The 18,941-nt window shown below is 37.9% G+C and overlaps 2 protein-coding genes across 4 annotated transcripts in view; both read left to right on the forward strand.

Annotated features, from left to right (window-relative positions):
• Positions 1-770: 770 nt before the first annotated feature.
• The window catches only part of HOXD3 (homeobox D3), a 39,190-nt gene continuing 21,019 nt past the window's right edge, over positions 771-18,941 (forward strand). Inside the window, exons 1-2 of one of the 3 annotated variants that reach the window (XM_043505375.1) lie at positions 771-1,372; positions 12,309-12,335. The gene's annotated coding sequence lies outside the window, so the exon portion shown is untranslated. Of the gene's footprint in view, positions 1,373-10,993; positions 11,100-12,308; positions 12,336-18,941 lie in introns of those variants that run through there. The other 2 variants (XM_043505376.1, XM_038421733.2) reach the window with 2 other exon arrangements.
• Positions 15,850-18,054, forward strand: HOXD4 (homeobox D4). Its single transcript, XM_038421735.2, has 2 exons — positions 15,850-16,786; positions 17,168-18,054. Exons 1-2 carry the CDS (start codon positions 16,378-16,380, stop codon positions 17,470-17,472), a joined length of 714 nt encoding a protein of 237 aa, XP_038277663.1. The 5' UTR covers positions 15,850-16,377; the 3' UTR covers positions 17,473-18,054.

Genomic DNA, 18,941 nt, shown 5'->3' on the forward strand with positions numbered 1-18,941 from the left:
CCATTTGTGTGCACAGTTATCTTGGATGCTGATAGGGGAGGATTCGTAGCAATGTCCTAATGTCAAAACGTGAAGGGGAAACACCCAGGAATGTCTGCGGTTTTGCTCCGATCTGCATATGTAGGTCCAGGGACAATTTTTAAGAAATCAAAGTTTTTTTCTGAGCAGCAAATGTCATACACATGGCTGTTTTCTCCAAATACAAACGGGTTAATTTAACTCACATAAAAATGGAAAAAACACGCAGCAGTTGAACAACGTGGAAGAGTCCACCTTCGAATTAAAGAAGCCACTGAGCAACTGTGTGCATTAAAAATTTGACACTAGTTAGGAAGAAATTATTCCAGCGCAGTTTATTTGTAGGCTATCAGTGAGCTTGAGTTCAGTAGTGGGCGCTAAAGCAGTTCTGTTTCTTTTTGTTTGGGGAAAATATAAATTACATACATTAAAAAACAAATTAAGAATAAATTCCAACACTCCTGGTGTATGAAAACCGAGAAATGTAGATAACAGGTAGGGAAGAGGATCTCCCCTTTGTATAGCGAGGCCACCAGAACTCTGGGAGGACTCCAGAGACTTTAGGATGCAGGCTTGTGTTTTTGTGGAAATAAACACGCTTCAAACAAACCCGGATTTCTTTTGCATTGTCTTCCATAACTTCTCTGCCTGGGAGTGCGACTCTCCAGTGGGGTTGATTACACGACCCAGTCAGATTGCACAGATGATCTGCCATGCCATGGAAAATAGGGGAAAGACAGGAAATAAAGCTAGAGAGAGAGAGAGGGAGAGAGAGCAGGCAAAAGAAACATGGCGCTGGTAAGCAGTATGTGCAAAATCCGCAAGGAATTGCAGTAAATTCCTTTTTGTTTGAAGAAAATTTACAACTTGGTAATAGACCTTTTTATGACCTATTTGGGCTCGTCATTGGCTGAGGCTGGTCATGTGCAGGCAGTGATGGCTTTCATGGCCTTTTTCCTGATTTCCCTGGCGAATTTCCCCCTGCATTCTGCCTTCTGAGAGCCTCAACCCCTCTTTTTCTAACCTTTGTCTCCGATGAGGTGTATTACAGTCGCTATGATGTTTGTGTACTGATCCATTTTAGACCAGGGCTCTTAAAAAAAACCTCGCCCGATTCCTGCGGGCTGCTACCTTGTCAGCCTCCAGCTATTTTGAGGACTCATAAGCGAGCATCTCGCTGCCGAGCGGCAAGGTCCCAGTCTGCCAGGCTGGCTCCCGGAGCTCTCTCCCTGTACCTGTTAGCCCCATTGTCTTTTGCCTTTTTATTTTATGCGGCTCGGATTGTTATCAACCCGTCTAATGGATTACAGCGATCCGCCTCGGCTCCCCTGCCTTCTTCCAGTGCAGCGAGCGGGTAAGGAATTCATTCATTTCTGCCTTATTACAGGGCTCCCCAAAACCCAGACGCCACCAGATGACTTGAGAAGTCATAAAAGAAAGTGTTCGGGACAGTAATAGCCGTCGCATTCATTTAGGCTCTCAGATATCTTCGAGTCTAGGTCACTAACTGCACTGAATGTGGCTGCTAACTGCCCCTGCCTGTTTTGTCACCTGTCTGCGAGGCATTTTCTGATCCATTAAGCCACAAGCAAGCACCACTTTCAAAACTCTTTCTATTGGGGTGTATTTGGTCTTGTTTAAGGGCTGTCTCGAAGAGCAAGCTCTAGGAAAATGTGGCGAAGGTGATCAAAATACTCTGCTGACTGCAGAAGCAGGAAGTTTAGTTGAAGCAGAATGTACGCTACTCAAAGATAGAGAACAGACATTTTAATTTGTGTGATATTCTTTGCTTTGCTCCAATAAAGGGCTTTTTGACGCATTGCTTAGTCTAATGATTTTGTAGTTTGCTCCAGATTATATAATTCATTTGCATAACTACAGACTAACAGGTGTTTTTCTGATCAGAATTTTGGTCATTAATAATTTGCAACGCGGAATGCCACATGAAAGTTATCAGTGTTGAGCCTGGATGAATAATGCTATCAGTTCTCAGTTATTTTGGATTTATGCTGTTAGCAAATTACCAGTGACTTTGACACTGAATGTAAATATTTTACAGCAACTCTTCTCTCTATGCTTTTAATTATAACAAACCATAAAGGATGTGTATGTGATCTGATTATTGCTGCTTAGCTTTATTCGTCACAAGGCAGAATTTTATAATAATGAAAATATAAGATTCTGAAGTTAATGAATATTTCAGAATTTAAAGAAGCTTTGTAGTAACTGTCTACTGTGTGTTTAATTTTCCAGGGCTATCTAGGGTGATTTTTTTCCAGAACTATATTGTCTTGATTTTATTTTATTAATATATTGCTCTACGTATTATACTGATACAAGGAATACACATAAACGTGCTCACGTAGACCATTTCTAGAGTTGTAAACATACAATACAATGCAATGCAATGCAGTACAACAGTTCTAAGAGTACGATTTGTAAATGGTAAAATTATATATATAAGTTAAATATATTTTTATAAACAGATTAATTTTAAAATATATAGATATTATACACAAATAATATATATTTTCTGTGTTATGCAAATATTTATAATCTACCTATTACAAACTATATTTTGAAATGTATATATAATAATTATGTAATTGTTTACCCTCAGTGATAGAAGCGTTGTATTGCATCTAATGTTTACAATTCTGGGAAAAGGTCGATACATATTATATAATATATACATAGAACATTTTACAACAGCATTATTTAGGTGACAAGCAATCATTTATGATGTCAAATATAAGCATTGTATATAATATTCAGAATTGATTATGAAAATGGATAGGATTCTACTGGGTTCAGGACAGCTATTTTTAAGCCTTCAGAATTAAACAGTATCAATCCCTCATTGTGTGTGCCTTCCAATAGGTCTACTATCCCATAAGCTTGCTATAATGAGTAAAGTGAAGACTGTTAATTTTCTGGTACTTTATACGTATCCTTTCGCAACACCATAATTACATTTGATTTAAAATGACAGTTAGGTTGCGGAAATAACTTCTGACACAGCAACAATTTACAATATCAATTGGAAAAATATGCATTAGCTAATGATTTCTTTCTCAGAATGACTCCTCATGTGGTATAGTTATTAGTCTAGGTAATACTATGCAGTTGATTAGTAATAAAACTCTATAAAATTTTGCAAAATTCACTCTCTTAAAAATGTTTTCAAATTATTAGCAACTTCTGGGTGGGTGGGGAGAATTCCCTATAACTTTGCAAGGGCGAATTTTAAAAATATGCTCATGTATATACTATGTATACAGACAATGGGTTTGTATTTATATACATACCCTTTGAACAGTTTCTTTGATACTTTGCGGTTTTTTTCCGAAAAGGGACGGCATTCAATTCTCTTTACCTCTCTCGATATATTTCTGTTCTTAAAATACACACACACCAATATGCTGCTAAGTGTGTGTGTGTGCTTCTAAATTGCAAACATTTTAAAGAAAGTATATGTGTTTAGCTGTGTGTCTATTTATTTGATTGCAAAGCGTTCTTAATGTAACATGAAGCAGGTGTGAGAAGTACAATGTAAATATTGATTTCTATAATTAATTTCATCTTTGAAAGGAAATAAAGGATTCATTAAATAGACGTTAATGACGTATGCTCTGCAAAGAATAACCATAATCAAGGAAACTGCAACCAGGAACCAGTCGTGCTATCCAGACCTCATTAACACTCGTTTAATGTTTAAAAATAAAGTTATAGCCCATGCTTCATTTTTGTAAGTAAATTCCCTCACTTTTTGTCTAGAAGAAAAACAGATGAATGAGCTGAATGTGTGTCCGTAGATGCTTGGTGAATATCCAAGGGGGGGAAAGGGGATGCGAACGTAAAGCACCTAATAGATAGGAAAAATAAATATAAATTTTTTTCCCTGAGCCTTAGAATCCAACGATTTGTTTATTTTCCAATCATGTTTTCTCAAAGAAATATATTTCTCATGGACTGCTTTATGAGCTCTTGGGGCAGAAAAAATCAGAACAAAGACAGTATTTCACTCCTTGGCTGGCAGGCAGCTGTTAAAGGTATTTACTGCTCTACTGCAGTGCGGCAGTGAATGCTGCTGGCAGTGTTAGAGGAAAAAAACTGGAAGTTAAAGGAAAAGACGAAGCACAGTAAACATTTCAACCATTCAGCTTGGTACAGTTTATACTAAGAATCACCAAAGTAGATACGATACAAGAAAAATATATTTCATCGATGCACGTTGTCAATTTTGCTTGTTAAGGGGAAGAATCTCAAATCTCTAATTCTAAAAGGGGAAATAAAATAATAAAAGCGTTCTACAATCTCCTAGAAACATGTGATTTCCAGTGTCTGAACTTAGTTTGCCAATCAGAGGGAACCGGTGATTATATCAGCTCCCATGAAAAATGGTTTCAAGTGCTTGCAAAGGTGAAGGTGGGAAGAGGAACAATTTATTTTGGCAGGTTTTAAAGAAAAGGAAAACTGCCCAATGTTTCACATCTATGTATGCACTCTTACCCGTTTCATTATTAGGGAAGATGTTATTTTTCTCTAGTTCTCTCTCTATGTGGGTATGTGCATACATACGTGTGTTCTGATAATGGGTATTTATAGTGTATATGTAGAGATAGATAGATAAATAGATCCATCTACACTATAGGCAGGTGTTGGCTAATGAATTTTAAAAAATTGAAAAGTAAACCCAAGCAAGTTGAAAAAAACTGGAAAAAAAGCCCAGTGCGCTTTTGATTCTATATTTGCTAATGTTGGACATTCTTTCATTTTCGCTGTTTTCAAAAGGCTCCCATTATACCTGACATTGGGCCAGACAGTGCAATCACCTTTAAAGCAGCATCCCGCACTCCCTGCAATGGGGAGTTCTCCTTCAGAGTAGCTGGCAAAATGTGCCCCAGCGTTTACTCCTTTGTCAGGAAAGACACAGGTTTATTTTAAACACCAGTTATTTGTTATTTTCAGTTCTATGCTTTTTTCTCCTCCTGGTATTTTATTAGGCCAGAAATCAATAGAACTACTGGAAGAGTAAAGTGCCACTCAAAGTGAATAAATTGGCAGAGTCTGCCCCTAAATACAAGGAAGGTTTGGTTTTGTTTTGTTTTGTTTTTTGCAGATGAACATATTCCTTCCAGATGTTTGATATCTTTTGTCTTTCAAAACTATACAATCGTATCCTGCCTTTTGCATCGGCTTTCTCAGTTTTTGTGTCGAAAATAAACTATAATTCCGATGAGTGTTGACATGCATAGGCATTGGGACCCCAGAAAACAAGGGCAAGAACCCGTCCCTGCGGGTTATGTGATCCCTGGACTCTTGCTTATCACTTCGTTTGGATACAGCATATAGAAAAATAAAAGAGGAGGAGAGATAGTATCCCTTGATTTATGTGGTAATGTTGTAAACCAGTTGGAGAATTGATATTTTTATGTGTTTATCTGTGTAGTGCGAATTAACTCATCAGACTTTATCTAGGCTACGTCAAAAAGGCCAAGTTTTCAGAAAACTTTTTCCCCATAGACTCTCCCCTTCTCCCTCAGTGTCCGCCCCCCGCCCCCGATCATTCAAAGCTGTCTCATTGGGAACCTGTCCCTGAGAAACCAGGAGGCCTTTCTCCCTAGGTGTGTGTAACCATTTTGTTTTCCGGCCTCTCGTCCAGGAGAAGGCGCTGTAGGACAAGCCTCAGTTTTCTGTCTTTAAGAATTGCCCTTAGCTTAGCCAGAGAGTAAAACTACTGCTGTTCCGCAATCACAGGGGAGACCACCTTCTACATGAGCTTCCACCGTGCCTGAGCCTCACAGAAGCATTGCCAAGTGCACATTACACTCATGTACGTCCTCGCCCACGCTTTCATCTGGCAATCAGCAGAAATAGCCATCAAGATACAATTCCTGATGACTATTTACTGTCGGGAAAGACTCATATGCGTTTTTCCCTTCCTTTGATCCTACCAGGGAATCGTCCAATGTGCGATGCAAACCTTTTGTAAATGGGGAAAACCTTTTCCTTTACCACATCCATTTTGTCCCCCTCAATCCGGTTCGACAGTGGGTTGGTAGGACCACTGTGATTAACGCTGAGATAGTCACTGATGTAATGAAGTTGTACTGATCATCATCAACTGAGTCATTAAACTCTTGATGCGGATCCTTCTTCAAGCTACACTCAGCCTCCCTTCCCACCCTCCAACATACACCTCAACAGGGGGCCCAATTCTCTGAGTCAAATCTACTTAAAGGATATGGGAAGAGCACTACACCTCCCCATACAAAGAGCTATTCACTGTCTTGCTAGCACTGCCCAATCTGCTGCAGGCCACTGACATTTGAAACACTACCAGCCTCCACTATTATCACGTGCAGTCCTTTCATTTATGAGGGTGTATAGGCAGCCTTTTGTACTATGATTCACCGGTGCTCACGATTAGCTGCTCTCCAGTGCCATCAGCCCGGTCTTTGATGTTGTTCAGTCACCCTTTCCTTTGCTCTCCTTTTGATCTTGGCTACAGCACCCCCTACTGCATTTCCCCTTCAGTCTCACTTTGCGGTAGTACCCCCACTTATCTGTCTACTCTCTTCACTCTGACAGTGGGTGGTAAAAGCCCATTCACCCACAAAACGCCCTGTCTCCTTCTCGGGTGCATCCTTCAGGGTTCAACTTTCACAGTCATGCCACAAGTATTTGTACCAGAACGACCTTCCTGGTCACTTAGCTCCCTCCCTTCTTTCCTCAGTGCCCTTCAATAGTATAAGCACAGTATATGGTGAGCCTGGTCTCCTACAGAAGCTCTCACACCCTGTGGACTCCATGTAGAGCTCCACCTCATCCTCACTCCTAACCCTTACACCGGTTCGGATGTTCAGTCAGAGTCAGCGTGTTTGTCTTTTTGATCTTCCTATTCAACCCACTTTCTCCGCTCGCTGGCACTGTTCGCTTTACTTGTTTCCAAAGGCTTGTTGCTGGGGATGAGGACCTCTAGTTTCATAGGCATTCATTGAAAGCCCTCACCTCTACATTCAAGAGCAGTACACATTCCTATGTCTGGATAAATGTTGATAAAATAATGTAACCTAATTCATTGGCCATCACAAAGATCGCACAATAGGTTGAGCTGAAAGCTTTGACGCAGGTGATATAGTACATCACAGTTCCTGGTTGCATTTAGATTGTAAATTCCTGGAGGTAGGATTCTTGTCTGTATGTCCATCAAGTACCATAAACGCCAGTCGCACTCTATACAAATCATTACAATAATCCCTCTCCTTTATCGTTACTATTTCCAGTATTCAATTTTCTTTGTTCCATTTTAAGATCAGCAACATCCGTACCTGAAAAGCAGGTACTATTCGGAATCCTCCAAAATCCATTTTCTCATTAGAACAACAAAATCTGCCTTTCGTATTCACTGACCAGAGCTTTAAAGACACACCAGCATTTCATAATGAGTTCGGCAGGAAGAACATCATATTTCCCTGTTTAAAATCTGTGGACTGGAGCTATTCAGTAGCATGCAAAGTATCTACATACCCCAATTAGTAAGATTTATATCCCAGTTTATTCTCGATAGAATTTCTCTGTGTGCGCCACCTCCCATCCCCAGTCTCTCCTAGCTCCCAATTTTTCTGGATCTTCTATGCGTCTTTCAGGATAGTTGAATCACTTGATTGTATCCATGCCTAAAATTGTTGCCTCCATTCTGATTTCTTAACTGTTAAGGCTAAATAATATATGTCTTCCAGCCTTTGCACGTGCATTCTGTCTGCTACACCTTTTCAGCTGCTTAATAGTGGTGTCTTGCTTTGAACGGCACAATTTTTCAATGTTCTTAATATTTCACTGAGAACCGTCCAGTTGTGCCATATTTTCTTCCTGATGATGTTCTTTGCCATCTTAATGAACACACGCGTCCTGTCCCACAGCTTTTTTGGTCTTTTTCCTCTCTTTATAGAGCCATATTCCACATTATACATTTCTCTTATATTGTCCAGGTTATTGCAAAAGTAGCTAAAGTGATTGTTCATGCCGATAGGGAAAATCTTACACTGTTAATTTATTACATTGTTAATAAATGATCTGAGTTGACTTATGATCTTTACCTGCCAGATTTTTCAGTTTAATAATGTTTCCCCTCTTTTCTGTACCACAATGATCTCAGTGGATCTCTGGATCTGGCCAGCTCCAAACGCATTTTTCCCTGCTGTATTAAGAAAATATTTCCTCTACAACATGATTCTCAGACTCCATGAGTTAGTGCCTTCATTTTTTGACCTGCCTAGACAATGACGGTTCCCCATTAGATTCTGATCTACAGTCACTTTCTCCGCCCTTGCAATGAAACTATTTGTGATTAGCTCACTTTTACCTTTCGAGTAGCAGCCGTGTTAGTCTGTATTCGCAAAAAGAAAAGGAGTTGTTAGTCTCTAAGGTGCCACAAGTACTCCTTTTCTTTTTACCTTTAGGTGTCACTTAATAATTACCTGTAGGACTTTCATGTAATTAGCTTTGGATGCTTCAGTAGGCCAGCACTTTTGACGCTTCAGCTGCTGTGCTTTAGTAGGAAGATTGAAATAAACTTGGTATTGATTGTATTCTTCTAAATCATGTACACAAGGCTCATAATGCTATTTCAGAATGTGTATGTGTATACTCACAAGTACACTGACACATCTCATATAGGGTGTGTGTGATAGTCACTCACCATCAATTCATTACATTTCAGAAAGACCCATAATGTTACAGTTCCCAAGTTACAGTAAGACAAGAACCTGCCTGTACATATCTGAATATTTTGTAGAGATCTACATTTGTTTTGCTCCCTACAGTTAGCTTTCTGCAATCCCATAGCTGGTTCGATTCTCCATTCCCCGCACACCCACAAATCCACTTGCAGTCATTTGGTTTGTTAGGTAGACAGGCGATGTAGGTTCTGGCCTACTCTCAGCTAGAAGGGCTTTCTCTAGGATTTTGTCCAATTCCATTCTATCGGTCTGTCATTCTCAAGGCTGTTGCTCACAGGGTACGATAGTGCCCAGATGAAGATCTGGAAGAAATAGCCTGTGAGGGATATATTTTCTATATGGTAAGCGAGGACTTAACCCTTCCTGTCCTTCTCATGTTAAAACGATGTCCATAGCTAAAATCTCACAAACTGTACTGGCTAAGAGTTTATTCTGAACTTCCATTGGTCCATAGCTTTCTTGGAGTAAGATAATTTGGTAGTTCCTCTATAATTCTGCATATCCTTGAAAGTGTGAATATAGCAAACCATCCAGAAGGCTCCTTCTGTCCAAACACAGATAGGATCTAGAAAAATATTATTCTTGGAATGCTTGCTTAGATTTCATTGGTTGATGGATAACGTTTCGTTTGACATTCATTTCTTAATTGCATCATTAAATAGCTGAATGTAATACCAAAACTGTCACAGTTCTCTCAGGAATCAAAGGCAGTACAGAGCATAAAAAGAAAAAAAACTATTTCACAGAATTGTCCTATTTATGAATACACGAAAACGTTATATTTGAATCCAAGTTTTTACGAGGCAAAAGGAAAACATCAGAGTGCAAAATAACCAGGTGTCAGAGAAAGGAAGCAAGAGAGGAACATTATTATAATTAAAAAAATCAGGATTCCTCATACTCTCTGCCTAGTGAAAGACAAATTGTTAAGCCATGATTAGAAACATAGAGACTATTGAGGAAATTAAGATGTAAATATGCCTTTATTAGGCAGATTGCGGACTATGGCACTAGGTTTTGCCTACAGACTATTGGGTTTCCTGACAATAACAAATACTTAATCATTCGTGCTAGACATTATTCTACCATCTTAAATCTATAGCTGAATAATTTTTGATAATGTATGTGGCTGCGATGTGGTTCAGATACGCATATTCGTGATTCGGGGAGAGAGGAGCTCCCTTCTCCGTTCAAACACGTTTACGTCTGTTGCCTGTTTCTTTTCAGATCTAGACTTTCCTAAAGAGAAGGCTCCAAGCCTCTGCCACAAATCAGCAAACCTCTCCATTTCACCAACGCTGCTGTACTTACTACCTGACGTTCTAATCTGAAAAGGACGCGGTAATATATTATTAATTGGTGCCCAGCTTCCCTTATGCAAAGAGAGGCTGGGGGACTGCTCGTGACATTTGACTTCCTGTGCTTAGAAATCCTCATTTGCTCACTCACACCCTGCTCCCTTCACACCAGAGCTGTTTTATTGTTTTATAGCCCTCCTTACAGCTTCAGTTATCAAAGATTTCATTGTGGCAGGCTTCACGATTTCTCACTTGAGAAAGCCCCAGCCCCTTGCTGTTTTAAGCAGTTTGGTCACTTGCGAACGCCTTTCAGACAAACATTTCCTAGAAGCTTCATGCATGTGTTGGGAGACTTCAGCCTTCTGGCACCAATCCACAGAGAAACAGTTTAGCAGATTAATCAGTCAAAACCATTTTCCTTGGGCGCTTGACCAAAATGCCATAAACTTCCGGTTAAAGAGGGTGGGGGGAAATCCCCTAAATGAACTATGTCTCTTTTCTCCTTACGATTTGCTTCCCAGTCCCTACGCGCTACATGCATATTCAAATAAAGGTTTGAATTGGTACTCACAGAGAAATGCACACGCTCCTTCTCCCAATAGCTATTTTGGAGAGCTAACTCCACTTTTAAGTCGTATTCCTTGCGACATACTATTTTAAAGGCCGTCATATTGATACACCTATGACCTTGCGTGCAGCCTTGATATTTTGAACTATTTACATTTTATAGAACAGTTTCAGCGAACCTTTATTTAGTGAATAAAAGTTTAAAGCTGAAGGTTATTTATGGTTCCATAGAGATAGGCCCTGAGTGGCTATTTAGAGGCACGTGATTCCAATAAACTTTGTTTTATGGCTTGAGAGTTGACAAGCCAAAATATAATTCCCACCATAAATTAGTTTAAGAGCATACAAGTGCAGATGCTTCGGTTCCTGGAAGCAGTAATAGGGAAAGTGTTAGCAGGGAACATTCAGCTTGAATCCGAACATCGAGACATTTCTTCTTTCAGGTCCCCCACTTCCACTGGAAAAGCACACAGTAAGTCCGTTATTACTCTTCATACAACCAAAAACGTGATCGAGAGGCTCCGCTGTTTTTGTGCCTCCTGAAACTAGCCCTGGTATTATAAGGATTGAATCAGATTTACTGTAAACATGGACGGGTACAGTTCCAGTAGCTAGGACTAGGCAGAGAATGGAATTAGGTTGCTTTTCCATGTTTGAGATTTCTGATTATAATGTAGCATCTCATTCTGAAACTAACCCTGTTCTATCCCGGGAAGGTGTTTTTTTAGTGTTTAGCTGCCGAGATTCCACTCTTATTGCAAGGTCTAGCTGTTACGCTTGAAGAAAACCCAGTAGTGTAGCGCCAAAAAAAAAAAAAAAAAAAAAAAAAAGCGCGCGGGGGGGGGGCCTTGGAAAGCTATATATAGTGAACTATTATTACCAAGTCAATTGCTTTGTATATTAATAGAACACTTCTCAAGGTGGGATAGCAATGCAATGGATGATGCAAAATAGTTGTTAAAAATAAAACCAGATCGACATTTTCTCCTTAAGCATATATGTTTTAATGAGCATTAGTCTGAATGCACGTAAATTTTGTTTTAAATTACTGTTTAACTATATTTAATTAAAAAAGAAAAGAAAAGTGAAGGTAAATTCTACTAAAATATACCCTCTGGTAATGCAGACAAAGACACCTTGGTTAATGTTTGGATAATTACTGGCGGTCTTAAAGGGTATTAATATTGGAGTAACTCCTGTCATATTGAAATAGAATTATAGTTCTTTCTAGATTCAGAATGGATATGATGTTTTCTTGACGTGTTGCCACACGTTATAGTTTATTAGTTATCAAAGGTGGACCTGAATACCTCATTTGAATGTGATTGAATTACAAAAGAAAAAAAGGCCTTTGTTATTCTTTTTCCAATAGTGAAAGTAGAGGGTTTTCCTCCTCTTTCCCCCTTATCTGAAATAAAAAGTATACAATCTGAACAGTAAATGAACAGTGAAAGTAAAACCAGCATACTTCAGCCATTGAAGAAAGATATGGTCATAAAATTCTGGTTGAATATTATTCCTATTTAGAAATGGAATTCCTTTCTACTAGCCTGTTCTCAGAATTTGCCATCACCTTTTCTGCCTATATACAAGTATACACGTCATATGTTTCCATAAATGTTGTAAAGAAATATTATTAATCTATTAAATATAACAAAACCAAACGTTTTTATTGCAACAGGTTCGACACAATGGAAAGACGTCTACAGTAAGTAACTCCTAATTTCTTACAAAATTAGCATTGCACTGATTCTTTTCCTTAGACTGGGAAAATCAGAGAAGAGATGTCATTTTTACGTGATTACACAGTTGTTTTATTTGTATATAAAGACTCTTGGGCTTCAATTTATTTAAGCCTGTCCTCGTGCATGTTATAATCACATACAATATTAAAAGTTGATGTACAGTTTTTTTATAGATAATTACAGTGCAGTCCAGGTGCTAGGTGCCATATTATGCTTAAGTAGCATAAACTAATTATCGGTAATACCATTTTAACGTGCTAGAGCTATACAGCGCCTCCCTGTGCAAATACTGAATTTATCATGTTATATCACAGTTGCTCATAAGTTTGGCTACTCCTCCTCTTTTTCCAGAAAGGATTCAAAATACTGTTGCGTTTGTTATCTAATTTTAAACTCGTTTGGAATGGCATAGTGAATGAATGGCATAATGGCATTTGTATGTTGTTAGCATTAGTGAGCTGAGTTGTTTGCCTAGTGATGTAATTATATTATTCTAAGTAGTATCACTGATCCTTTGATTCAATTAAGTCTTTTTGAGCTAGTGAAAATATGACATTTATTTAAATGATACGAGGAAGTGGAATAGAGCTAATATTTGAGTTCAGTGGAGGAACATCAAACGTTACTGATTTTCCAATCTTTGATCATTCAAAATGAAATGAAACAGAAGGGAATATTGGGGGAAAAAATCTGTGACGAAGACGACAACTAAATCTAAAGGAGAAAACGCTTGTTTTTGACGCTTTATGACTGAAATAATGGCAAAGATCTTAGTTAAATGCATTTTAGCTTCATGCTTCAGTGGAAGATTGACTTGGTTTTTCTAAGAGAAAAATAAAGTCTAAGATTGCTGAGGATTCATTAAACTTAAATTTCCTACCATTTCTGCAAAGCATGAACTGAATGTGCAGGCGTGGAACTGTGCTTATTTATATTTTTCTCTGCTTCCTTTTCACACAATCTGACCAACAACCTCTTTTACTTCTTAATACCAGGCTGATCGTTCTGATATTGATTTTTCATGGCAATATTATTTTTCGAATTCTCTCTGACTGAACTAAACTGCCTCTGTTGTAGGGTTTTTAATTCCCTTCCATAGGTAATTTCTCTTATATAGCTCAGCACTGGGTTGCATGAATGCTCTTGCCATATAATTCTGTGGCCGACCCTAAATCTATGGATTACCTTCTTTTTACAAACCTACATTTAGCATACTGATTATGAACCAGAATACAAAAAGGCTGATAGATCAAAAGCATTTGTATGGGCAGTTGAACAGGAGGTGAATATTTAACGCTTTTGTTCATCAATAACTCTTTGGCTTTGACCTGTCTGAGCAAGTCGTGCAATAAGGTGAAACGCAGGTCACAGCGTCTAACAAATATGAAAATGGGCACTATTTAACAGAATATGGAGGTGATTCTTCCAACGCTATGGATCCCTTCGGTTCAACACTATACACGATTTTCGAAAACCAAAACTTTCTGCTGAGCTGTGAACCACATTCTGTAGCGTTGGCTTGTTGAGCATATTGAACTGTTAAGCGTTTCATAGTTAAGCACTATTATTAAAAAGAGCAAAGAAGATATATTAAAATATTTAGGTGCAAATATCAGCAATCCGGAACAGTTGATTTTGCTCAGAAAATCGTTTGGAGTTGCACTTGCTGTTGAGTGCTTAGCACCGCCATAATTAGAAAGTAGATGTTTAAAAATATCTTCCCCAAACATATCAAAAGTAGAAGTTAAATGTATCATCGAAGCAAACCTTACTTTGATAAACGTAATACCCCCGAAATATGCACTCACACTCTTGTTTGTCCTGATGTTCCTTGTATTAAATAGCTGAAGGAGAAGAGGTTGACCACAGGACAGCACTGAGGAGCTGGGTCAGACACAATTCATGAACTTTTGTACTCCTGTGTGCTGCTGTCCACAACATAAAAATAATGAAACTTTGTGATATGTTTGTAAATGATTTAGAATGACCTCTAGCCCTGTCCTTCACCATAAACGCTACCGCACAGAAAACCTGAAGAGAGTGTCTAAGCTGAGAATTTTGATGATAGGTTCACATTCCGCTAACAGGAATAATAGTTAGAGACAGCATAATGTGATGGAGATAAATTTGGAAACTATTTTAATAAAACAAAAAAGTTATCATTTAAATCTCTTTTCATCAATTTCTCTCTCTCTCTCACTCTCTCTCTCTCTCTCTCGCATCCTTTTTTATTCCCGTTTCGATTAAAAGAAATCCTCTGGGGGAAAAAAGTGATCAAATTAGGTAAAATTTCTTGAGATCCATAGCGTAAATGTATAATTCCATTTTATTTTTAATTTTTAAAATAGCGTAATTTGATTAGTAACATCCATTGGCTTTAATGGAAATTTAAATGACAGAGCATCCGATGAAGTGAGCTGTAGCTCACGAAAGCGTATGCTCAAATAAATGTGTTAGTTTCTAAGGTGCCACAAGTCCTCCTTTTCTTTTTTAGAGCATCTAAAGTCAGAACCAGATCTTACTGATCATCTGTAATTATGTTAGTAGAAATTCGTGGCTACAAATTCTTACAAAGTTATAAAGATCCATTTCATCAATAATAACATACCTGAATCTTTTCAGAAATCACACCCTTCATGAAGTCCATATTTCAGAACTTTATCACAACAGAATAGTTTGCATTCCTCAGAAGACAGTAAGGAATAAGAAAATTGCAATGATCCTGACTATTATATTGTAGATGAAAACAGAATGTTATTACGTTGTCTATATATACCCTGTAGAACCGAATTTGTGTGGTATTCACATAGTCACAGATTCGATTCTAGGGGAATATATGGTCGATGCAAAAACTTCACCTTTCTGCAAATGGTTAGAAGTTTAAATATTGAAGGTATCAAAAGATGTGCATGCTGAATACTGGGGAATTCTAAAAGTTTTGCTGCCTCTATCATATTTAACTACTCAGTAGAACAATGCTTAATATCTATTTGTGTTGTTCAATAGTAACTATTACTAATAGTCTGTTAATTTAATAAGTTAATCACATGATCAGTACAAATTGTCTGGAAAATACCAATTAACTCATGAATCTTTTAAAAGACACTTAAAAAGTTAGTTTGATATGACAGATGTTAGCAAAATTTTCTTATCAAGTATACAGATTTCATCCAAATATTTATGACAATAGCATCAGAAGGATTCGAAACACTGAAAGGTATTTACTTGTATACCAAGAACGCTATTGATGAATGAAGACTGCCTTTATCTAATTACGTTTGTGAATTTTGTATATAAGGTTAAATGCCATCTCGAGTTCAATTGATTGGACTTTAGTGATTAAAAATGAATGTTTCCTTGTTATCTGCGTGATTTTTTTTAAATATTGAGACTTGCAAAGTGAAGTAGAAGTTACTGATTGCCTAATTTTATTCAACAGAACTAGATTCTGGTAACTTTTGGATGACCTCTGCAACACAAAGACAGGACAGGTCTATTGTACATCATATTACCCTCTTCTTTGATGTCTTTTCTTTTTCTTGTTTCCTTATCAATTTCCTTCCTCTTAATGCTATTTTAGCTTCTCGGTCTTTATTTCTTTCGATATTCTGTTTGACAAATGTAACAAACCATGTTTGAAATTATTGCTGGTGAATTAGACTAAAGGGCATCAAAGGTTAGAAAAGTCAATTCAGACAAAAAGCTTGATTTACCTGAGGGTCAATGAAGCGGTCATCGCTTGATGAATTTTCTTAACATATTAATATCTGCTTTTGAAAATAAACTATATTGAGTTTTGGTCACTTGAGTACACATATATTTAGTTAAATTGGTGGAAATTATGAGATGCACACAAATCCGGTGATAAACTCCCTGCCTCCCTATTGGCTGAGCCAGTCACATGGATGCCTAACTTTATTCAGTTGACAGCAAGTAGGAGGGCTCTATGGAAGGAGAAAAAAAGACAACACGAGAAAAATTAGTATTTTCTACCTTCAGAAATTAATGGCCATGAGTTCGTATATGGTGAACTCTAAGTATGTGGATCCTAAATTTCCTCCTTGCGAGGAATATTTACAGAATAGCTACTTAGCTGAGCAGGGCTCCGACTATTACAGTGCATCGCAGGGCGCTGATTTTCAGCATCAGGGAATCTATCCACGGTCAAACTACAGCGAGCAGCCCTTTAGCTGTACCAATGCCCAAGACTCTGCAGTGCAGCCGCGGGGTCATGGACAGGAGCAATCCGGCCCACCGAGCCACTTCCCCGGTCAAGCAGAGCATTGTCTGCCGCCTCCAATATCCAACTCGCGAGCCTGCAGCCAGCAGCAAAACCTCAAAACCCCAAACGGGTCAGCAATTAAACAGCCAGCAGTAGTTTATCCCTGGATGAAGAAAGTCCATGTTAACTCGGGTAAGGATTATCTTCTTACTTTGCTGTTCTACCCCGATTAAGCTAATCCGGTTAGATGTTTGCTAAAGTCTTTCCAAGACTAGTACGAGATGAGGTTTTTAAACTGAGGTAGCCAATTATACTCGTCATAAATTTTTATTGCAGAGGAAACAGGCAGTTGGCCATGTGGCTCTTTTCTGTGCAGGAGAAAACTCCATTTTAGCAGCATGGTAGAGATTTCCAGAGTATCTATCTATATAAAGACTGAGGAAACATGCACGCCTGTTGTAAGGAAATGTGATCATACATAACAGCCACATGGTAGCCTGTGAGGTTTGTTTTATGAAGTGTAACTAGAAAGCCAAGATTAGATTGTTAAAGTTATACGTATTTTTTCCTCAGTGAATCCCAATTCCACCGGAGGGGAACCTAAACGCTCCAGAACAGCCTACACAAGGCAGCAAGTCCTAGAACTGGAAAAAGAATTTCATTTTAACAGGTATCTGACTAGGCGTCGTCGTATTGAAATAGCCCACACTTTGTGTCTCTCTGAACGCCAGATCAAGATCTGGTTTCAGAACAGAAGAATGAAGTGGAAAAAAGACCACAAACTGCCCAACACTAAGGGCAGGTCTTCTTCTTCTGGTTCAAACCAGCATTTACAGACTGTTTCCAAGGACCATCAGACGGACTTGACAACTTTATAGAAGAGGTGAAATTTTCCATTTCATCTTTTGATTCGAAACAGTACTGTACATAACTGCCATTATCCAAGCAGAACCTGCATGTAGCAGCTAAAGACTCAAGAGGGTCATCTTGCTTTAAGGTACTGTTGTACAAAGGAGACAAAATGACAATACTTCGGACTTTATTTGAATTACCTACATTAGCACAGCCTAAAAACTCTTCTTACAGGTAGTGGGAAGTGGGAAAATATTACGTGAGATCTTCGGTCCATAAAAAAGTAATAAATCATTGAAAATGAAACTGTGTTCAGTTTTGAATTTTAAAGTTGAGATTTGATGCTATATTCCGGTATTTTGCTTTTGTTGCCTTCTCTGCCCCATACAATTTCGGGATTATGCATTTGGGCAAATTCAAGACAGAAATCTATGGCTTAGTCTTTTAGGGAGACTAGCATTTGTGAACTTTTTGTGCTGCTTTACATTTCATGGTGTGATGAAAACACTTGCTCATTTCCATAACACCTCAGAACAAATGCATAGAAATGAAGTGAAAACGGGTTATTTTTTTCTGCTTATGTTAGCGTATTTATTTATTGTTAATTAGAAAGAGTAAAAAGAAAAAGAAAGAAAGAAAGAAAAGAAAAACAGTCAAACCAAAAATACTCGAGGAGAGGTGAAATCCAGTATTCCTTCTTTTCTGTATCCATATGCATCATGATCAGTTAACCTGAACATACAGAACTTTTCTGTCTTTTACTGATTTCCTTTTCTGTAAATATGAAAGCGTTCCTAAATCTTAAAAATGTATCATCAAGAAGTTACATTCTTTATATTGTATTTTAAATGTCTGCTTTATTCGGCGCTATACTTTAAAGCAGCGTTTCCTAATTTAAGAAAAAAACAAACAGAAAGCTGTAAAAAAAAAAAATAAACATCCAGAGTGAAAACCAAAGTGATTTCTGGCATTATTTAAGCCATTCTGTCTTCATAATAGATGACATACTCTTTACTTCATGTCCTATTTTTAATTAAAGTATTGTTTTTAGGAGAGATGAGAAATATGATTTGGGGAGGGCTGTTCGTTTTGAAGAAGAAAAATGAGCTTGGATTGAACGTTTAGAAATGAAATAAAGTTAATTTCAGGGGAAAATGTAACGTTTTTATAATAACTGAACAAATCTAATGTACTTCGATTTGTTCGGGGATGTCTTTTGCACCACTGAAAAGTTTTTGTCAATGAGCCTATCTTATTTCTTTTCTAAAATGCTAATAAAATGAGCAAAATCAACTTGCCCTCTTAACTTACACCTTAAAGTAGACGGATTTAAAGATCAGTCCATTACTCTTGCACTCTGAAAACAGTCAAGAGGTTATACCAGTGCACCAGCTATTTTAACTGGACATTGCTTCTATTTTTAACCTAACCTTCTTACTTCTGTACAAAGATAGCCATGTTTGAGTTATTTGGAAAGTTCAAAAGTGTATTCTAG

The sequence above is a fragment of the Dermochelys coriacea genome, chromosome 11 (assembly GCF_009764565.3).
Source record: "Dermochelys coriacea isolate rDerCor1 chromosome 11, rDerCor1.pri.v4, whole genome shotgun sequence".
Classification (NCBI taxonomy): domain Eukaryota; kingdom Metazoa; phylum Chordata; order Testudines; family Dermochelyidae; genus Dermochelys; species Dermochelys coriacea.

Excerpts from the sequence above, each read along its gene's own strand:
- HOXD4 (XM_038421735.2), top strand. The coding sequence starts at position 16,378 with ATGGCCATGAGTTCGTATATGGTGAACTCTAAGTATGTGGATCCTAAA. Across the intron at positions 16,787-17,167 it reads GAAAGTCCATGTTAACTCGG|TGAATCCCAATTCCACCGGA; the intron begins GTAAGGATTATC and ends TTTTTTCCTCAG.